A 7,272-nucleotide genomic window follows, 5' to 3' on the forward strand; every position below is an offset into this window, starting at 1 on the left:
TGGGGGGGGGGGGGGGTTATAGCAGTGTAGGGTTGCATAGAACTACGCATTATCATTTATTATTGTGATATTACTACGTATTATTATTATTTGCTATAGTTATTATAATAGTCTCTAGTACTACTTCTAATTTTCTAATTTTCTATTCTTATCTTAGGGTCTATTTAGACTATTCTTTCTATTAATAATTAGTTTAAATATAGTCGAGTATATTACTACTAATATCGCTAATATTTCTATAGATTACCCTAAACAAAGCGCCTAACTAGTACTTCTAGCTATTATTAGTCCGAAGTCGATAAGAAAAGCGAGCTTTAAGATAAAAATCTATATCTCTATTATCGCTAGTATAGTAGTTACTAGCTATATATCTTATAGATATAAAAAACCTCCGAATATAATAACAAATACTAATTTTTCGGTTTTTATTTCTATAAGATTAAGTTTTTAGCTTATAGGCTAATTACATAGTATATTCTCAACTCGGACGAAGTATTACGTAAGAGCCATTCGCGCCCACTGCCATTGCTGCTTCCACTTCCACCTCACGCAAAACACTCTGTGGCCACCTCACGCGCTCAAGACAGCGACAGCTAGTCTTATAAGCGCCACGCCATGGGCAACAGCGAGTCGCGCGAGGCCAAGCCCGATCCCGAGCCGATACGACCTCGACCTCCATCGCCGTCTCAGACACTTCCTACAACCTCAGACACACCCGCCGCGCAAGAAGCTCCTCCCGCGCATGAAGCTCCTCCCGCGCAAGAGCCGCAATCACACCCTGTAGACGTGCCGCACCACCTATCGTCCAGTCGCGATGGCGTCGCAGAGACAAATGAGCAAGATGACGACTACATTCCTACCGGATACTCGTCTACGCCTTACGCTGTCCCACCCTCCGACTACACTCGACCGCCTAGACTGCCGTTGCCCATAGAGGAGGAAGTGCACACCCCAGGCTCGCCCATCATCACCCCACAAGACATCACATCTCCGCTGGACTCGGGCGACATTGACGCTGGTGCACTTCCTCGTAAGGCGAGTGTGCTCAGCTCTACCACTGTAGACGACGAGGACGTGGGCGATAATGATGCCTTTGCCCAAGAGTCGACACTCTCCTTACAGCTTAGAGTCCCGACCAAGCTGGCATGGTACGGTAGCGGCGATAAGGTGTTCGTGACCGGTACCTTCTGCAATTGGGAGAAGAAGATCAAGCTGCCGAAGATTAAGGATGCAAAGGATGGCAAGCACGCTTTCTGCGCTACTATCGCATTGCCACCAGGTACCCATCATATCAAGTTCCTCGTCGATGGGGAGATGGTGACGTCAAGCGATCTTCCAACCACAGTAGACTGGACTAATATCCTGGTCAATTATATCGAGGTCGTTGCGCCTCTGCCTCCTACAACCGAGGACGCGAAGCAAGCACCCGTTCCCGCTGAGCCGATGCCGATACCTGGTGCCGCAATCACGGCAGGCCAGTCCACGGCAACGGGAGAACCAGCCGCGAGACCACATCCGAATCTGCCGGCATCCGAGACCACAGATGACGATGTTTCTTCGACTCTCAAGGAGACCGTGGACGGCGAGATTGAGAAGCCTGTAACCCCAGCCACTGCATCTATTCCCATCCCACAGCAGACCCCGACCCCAAGGCAGCACACGGATAAAGCAGAAGACAAGAATAAAAAAGCAGCTGCACAGAAGAAACAGCTTCCACGGCCGAAGTACACCAACCAGATTCCCGACTTCTTGATCGATCTAGACAATTTTCATAATCCCGAAGACGAGCGTTTTCAGCGCGCCAACCGAGTGGCTGCAAATTTACCCCAGCCTCCAAGTCTGCCCATGTTCTTGAGTAAGAGCATTTTGAATGGGACCACACCTCACAAGGACGATGCTAGTGTCCTCATCATGCCGAATCACACAGTGCTGAACCACCTGGCAACTAGTAGTATCAAGAGCGGTGTTCTAGCAACGAGTGGCACGACCAGATACAAGCGCAAGGTGAGAGAAATGCGAGAGTAATTGGTCGCTAGTGTGCTGACTTGAAATAGTTCTTGACTACCATCATGTACAAACCGACTTCGGACGATGGCTGACGACGTCCGAGAATTCTCATAACACAGACTTGCCCTGGACAACGACGACAACACGACAACCGAGCCACTGCCTGCCAATTGCCTTCCAACACGATCGCAAACACAATGGCTTTCTATCCATGCTGACACTTGCCTCAGGCGCATTGGGGTGCATTCTGGTCTTACCTGTCCCGGCACAGCATTCACAAATACTTCCACTTTCGGCAATTTTGGCACGCTGAAGTGCCTGCTTCTTTGATGATACCACACGAAAGTTCACGGCGTAATGAAGGAAATGAGGAGCGGGATTTTGCCTTCTTTGATCCAACTTTGAGATGATCGGTAGGCAGCCTTGGCATTTTCTACAGTGCTCGCCATTACCGATCCAGGGCCTCGCGGGCCACAGGGGAAAATAGAGGCGCATATGCATGGATCGACTGGTGCTTGGGCTTCTTTGAATTGAATTCAGTAGCTATGACCGTCGAAGAAGATATCTTATGGTCTTCACATCGCACCCCAATAAAAATCCGTACCAGAAGGTGAAAGAAAGCAGGAAGGCAGCTCCTTGCTTCTCCCTGCTGAGCCTGTTTGAACGTGGAGCCATCTCTAATCTACTAATGCCAGTCCACCGACGCTCACTGAGGATCAAATCCCCATTATCGACCGACCATACACAAGCCTGACCCTCCCTAGCATCACGACAACCTCACAAGCGCCACTTTCCCCTGCATCGCCAACGTCCCAAATATCTCCGAAAACGCCATACAATTCCCATCCCGAAAATCCGCCCCCACACAAAGCGTCGAATTATACTGATCACAAGACTGCAAACAGTAATCCAGCGTCGAGTAATACGCCCTCTTCCTCAACCCTCTCTTTTCCAACCCTTCCCCACCCCTCTTCTCCATCATCTGCTTCGTCCATCTCCCAAAACTCGTAATCACACTCCCACTAAACCTCATCCCACACAAAACCCCATACGTCGCTCCGGTTGTGTCGATGCATTTCTGCCCATTGCGGTTTGGACATAGGTTTGCGAAATTCGAGCAGAGGGGGAGAGGGGTTGGGGTGCTGAATGTTGGGGCTGACCACGAGGTTGTCGGGGTTGTGTAGGTGAAGGGGATTGAGGCGGTGGATTGCGGCAGGGCCGCGGCGGTGTAGGTTGGTCCTGAGGCTGTTGGGGCGTTTGTTGGGGGGATTTGAGCTGGGGGAAGGGAGGTTAGTTGGGGAGGAATGGATGGAGGGAGGGAGGGGGGAGGGACGTACTGGGTGTGGCGTTTTGTTGTTGGGCGAGGATTAGGGGCAGGGTAGCGATGAGGAGGTGAAGGTGAGAGAGGAGCATTTTTGTGATGTGGGTTGTGGTGGATGAGGGTGCTGAGGGAGGTGGAGTGGAGGGTGGATGGATGTATTTTGGCGTTGTTTTGGCTTGCACGTGGTGTGGAATGTGGTGGTCGAGACCGAGTATCTGGATGTGCGCAACTTGTTACTTGACTTACCGGAATAGGCATTACCTATCCAATGACTACGAAGGTATCTACAGACATGGTCGTGGTGGCCATCAATGCTTCAGTCTCACTGTTCTGCTATTGACCTCTCGTGCGCTCTATACAACTCTGCACCTATCAAATTTCTGGCTCCCGTGGTACGATCGCCTTACCTTGACTTTGGCCTGCGGTCTTCCGACGAGGTCTTGAATCTTCCTCGTGGTCGGCTTATCTTGCTGAAGGACAGCCGCATGTTCGCAGTCCAACAAGCGAAGCACATCTGACTTGACATTGTCGTGGATGCACTTGTCGACTTCAGCCATCTTGAAAGACTGTGGACAGCCTGCCCTCGCCTTTGCCAGCCAGGTCGTAGCCATCCTGCAGCAATGAAGAGCTCCACGAGCGGATTGCAATTCGTATTCCGGCAGACTAAGTCGCATCTGGCTTCCGGTAGTGATGAAGGCAGCTGTAAACGACATGAATGTAATGGATGCTGCGCCATGCTGGATATGTCGATATGACCATGGAAAAGTTAAAACGAGGTTGGGTTTCAGTCCTGATGATGATGAGGTCACTGCAGAGCGCGTCTTAGCGCGATTTGACGAAGCAGGGGTACCCGGCTACATTGCTGCGTAATCGACGTCTCGTGTCTCTATTCACCAGCAACACAGCCAGGCAGCCCTCGAGGCATTGCGGCTGCTGCGAAATGGCCGACGCCGAGTTAGAGGAGCTCCAACAGCGCTGGAAGTATTTATATCATGAGTATCTTCCGAGTCTCGCGGCCGCAAAGGACTCCTCCCAGCATAAATGGCCAATTCGTCTCGACCACTGCTTTGCTCGCATCGTTCTGGATAATGCTGTCGGTGTTGACAAACCCTGGACAGACGTAATCAAGTCGCCTGCGATCAAGAATATGACGACAACCCAGCTGCAGAGCGCCATATGCCTCGCGGAGCAAATTGCTCAAGGAGATGTGGATTTGGTGAATCTGGACGAGCGCAGTCTGGAGCTTCGCGGCAAGCAGAGCAAGCAAGGAAAGAAACGAAAAGTGGCCGACGAGAAGGACTCAACATCAAAAGCCGAAACGGCAAACAAAATGACGAAGAAGAGCGCATCCGCAGCGACAGTGTCCTCTTACTTTCTTCCGTCGCCAAAGTCACCCGAGAAGAAGACAGCCGAGGGCAACGTCAAGCAAGAGGAGACTACATCCGTCAAAGAGGAAGCTCAAGATGATGTCGATATATCAGCGCAACTGGAGCGCATCCAGAAATCGGACATCACGGCTTTTCGGAAGCAGGCGCTCGCCATGCTGTGCCAGATTCCACGCGGCAGATATAGCACTTATGGAGCTATGGCTGACCACATATCCCAGACGTCGCACAAGACTTGCGCTCGGGCTGTTGGTAGTGCCATGCGGAACAACCCATTTGCGCCAGAAGTCCCCTGCCACCGAGTTCTTGCTGGCGATGGAAGTCTTGGTGGCTTCAAAGGTCATTGGGGCGAGAAAGGCCAATTTGCCAGTCTGAAGCACGAGCTGCTATACAAGGAGGGAGTACGCTTCGACTCTACCGGTAAAGTCAAAGGGCCGCCATTCTGTGACTTTACCTGAGTAGGAAATATGCCGACCGCCTACAGGTGAGGTGTCCAAATGAAGGCGCAATCGTCCAGATCCATGTCTGGCGCAACAATGGACTGCGGGACTCTGAGCCCGCCTGACATCTACATGTACTTTGAGTCGGGCTTGGAAATACAGTCTGCGAGCATAAAGCACATGAAGACCAGATTGGTACACAGAAGGGCCGAATACTACCCCGGATGACGTTGTACGACCGCATACCCATTGCCGAACGTGCGAAGACTGGTGGAGTTGGTGATGACAGCACTTTGTTCTGATTGTCGAACCGCATAAAAGTCGTGAAGTCCGTCTGCTTTCGGTATCGTTCCACGAGCCGTGCTGAGCTTTGGTAGTCACGGCTGCGGAGAGAAGTACCTCGACAGCTGAAAAGAGCTTGTACTTGACGCCTGCGCCGCCGCTTTCTACTTCGAGAGCTTCATGTGGTGGAAGCTAAGCTTTCACATCCTCGTCGCTTGCTCTTTCACCTATAGTACGGCGTGCGGCCGGAGGAGTACAGAAGAATGAATCTCACGCAATCGACGAGTTAGTTGAGCGTATTTCCTTTCTCCCACCCGATCTCAAGTAATATTTCTTAATCTCACTCCCATATCTTACCGTACTTGAATTAGGAAAGCCATTCCCAATCAAGATCACTCAGCCGACTGAAGTGAAGAAAGATATGTCAACCCTCAACAACGCGGCCAACATGGCTGCGGCTCAAGCAGCACCCATACCAGCTCATGAGCTCATCTACGAACCCAGCCAACTTCCCAAACTCCGCTCAAAACTATTGCGACTACCTCGACAATGACACAGTCAGCTGGATGCGAGAAACACCAATCGACACCCCTCTTGCAGAAATGCGGAAACGCTTCAAAGAACACGGATACATTTCCGTCAAAAACAAGTTGAGAACCCATCTCGGCACACACCCACCTCATCTACCTTGCCTTCATCTAACATCCAAAACTCAGAACTTTCAACCGCGAATTCATGAATTGGGAAAAAGAATTCATAATCAAACGCACTCTCCTCCGACACAACGTGCCCCAAGGTTTCAGTAAGTACAGGAGTCCACTACGATGAACTCTTTTCGAGAGCAGGTCCCCCAGAATTTTGAACTGCTTGGGTTCCTTATCGGTGACAGCACAGCTTCGGGAGGAGCACTCATGTATTTAGAGAATTCCACAAATATTGGGATTGCGATGAAAGTTTTGAGGGATTGTCGAGTAAGAAGGGGTCGAGTAATGAGGAGATCATTCATCCTTTCAAATTGGCCTGGTCGATCCAGTATCCTCCATACCGCATCAACTTATATACAACTCAAGGCGCCCTCGGACTTGCATTTGTTGAGAAGACCAGAACAGCTTCAAATTCCACGGGGTGGGTCACCCGGGCCCTTGGGCCCATTCGCAGGACAAGGCTCTAATGGGAAGTGAGCGTCCGTATCGCTGCAAAGACATGTGCCGTCCGCCTTCCCGCTATTATATCTTATGTTAGGAACTAGTCGACAATCCGCAGACCCGCCACTTACCCTTTCTGCTCATAGACATACTGATAGCCTGCTATAGTGCAGTCTGTAGTACATTCTCGTTTTGTACTCTGGCGGAGACATGTTGGACCAGTGGTTTGTAGACATCCCCAAGCTCCGTTCTTTTTGCAATTATTGAGGTCTGTGCAACTACATAAACGTAGAGATATTATTACTGCCGAGGCGGTTGATGCGAGAGCGAGAGTAGTGGCGAAGGCGAGTATAGACCGCATGGCGTCCTTGCGTAGAGGTTAGGTTGTGTGAAGTAGTAACGACCGAACGACAGCCAGCGTAAGCACTATATATATCTGTACTCGCAATTTCTCGCACCCGGGAAACAACCCTTGTTGAGACAGTACAGAGTATAATGATATAATCTTGTATCCCTGCATTTTCATGGATTTGAACGAATAGCGCTGCTCAGAATCGACGGTCCGCGTTTAGTGACTAGTTGTCTGCAATCACATCTAGATAAGGCTAAATACAAAATCTGGTACTGTTGTCCTCAACTCCAACGCTTCAGATTTTCAGATTCAGGCTTTCCTCCCGAGCAAGGAGAAGAAG

The 7,272-nt window shown here is 50.4% G+C and overlaps 4 protein-coding genes across 4 annotated transcripts in view; 2 read left to right on the forward strand and 2 right to left on the reverse strand.

The window, feature by feature from the left end:
- Positions 1 to 615: 615 nt before the first annotated feature.
- MYCFIDRAFT_203826 (carbohydrate-binding module family 48 protein) lies at positions 616 to 2,584 on the forward strand (the record flags this gene model as incomplete). The annotated part of the gene is made up of 3 exons (XM_007929194.1): positions 616 to 1,380; positions 1,537 to 2,004; positions 2,055 to 2,584. The coding sequence occupies 3 exons, from the start codon at positions 616 to 618 to the stop codon at positions 2,097 to 2,099; spliced, it is 1,278 nt and encodes a 425-aa protein (XP_007927385.1). The 3' UTR covers positions 2,100 to 2,584.
- Positions 2,585 to 3,948: 1,364 nt separating this feature from the next.
- Positions 3,949 to 5,171, forward strand: MYCFIDRAFT_188756 (uncharacterized protein; the record flags this gene model as incomplete). Its single annotated transcript, XM_007929195.1, has 2 exons — positions 3,949 to 3,955; positions 4,810 to 5,171. 2 exons carry the CDS (start codon positions 3,949 to 3,951, stop codon positions 5,169 to 5,171), a joined length of 369 nt encoding a protein of 122 aa, XP_007927386.1.
- A 428-nt stretch (positions 5,172 to 5,599) lies between these two features.
- Positions 5,600 to 6,941, reverse strand: MYCFIDRAFT_175433 (uncharacterized protein; the record flags this gene model as incomplete). Its single annotated transcript, XM_007929196.1, has 13 exons — positions 5,600 to 5,611; positions 5,640 to 5,704; positions 5,750 to 5,830; positions 5,865 to 5,957; positions 5,992 to 6,026; positions 6,062 to 6,113; positions 6,148 to 6,301; positions 6,328 to 6,488; positions 6,518 to 6,544; positions 6,570 to 6,628; positions 6,690 to 6,742; positions 6,779 to 6,850; positions 6,885 to 6,941. 13 exons carry the CDS (start codon positions 6,939 to 6,941, stop codon positions 5,600 to 5,602), a joined length of 921 nt encoding a protein of 306 aa, XP_007927387.1.
- Positions 6,942 to 7,082: 141 nt separating this feature from the next.
- Positions 7,083 to 7,272, reverse strand: part of MYCFIDRAFT_211475 (uncharacterized protein) — a 1,075-nt gene continuing 885 nt past the window's right edge. The window contains exon 3 of the mRNA XM_007929197.1: positions 7,083 to 7,272. This exon is cut by the window's right edge and continues 5 nt beyond it. The gene's annotated coding sequence lies outside the window, so the exon portion shown is untranslated.

This window comes from Pseudocercospora fijiensis (assembly GCF_000340215.1).
Source record: "Pseudocercospora fijiensis CIRAD86 unplaced genomic scaffold MYCFIscaffold_5, whole genome shotgun sequence".
In the NCBI taxonomy this organism is placed as follows: Eukaryota; Fungi; Ascomycota; class Dothideomycetes; order Mycosphaerellales; family Mycosphaerellaceae; genus Pseudocercospora; species Pseudocercospora fijiensis.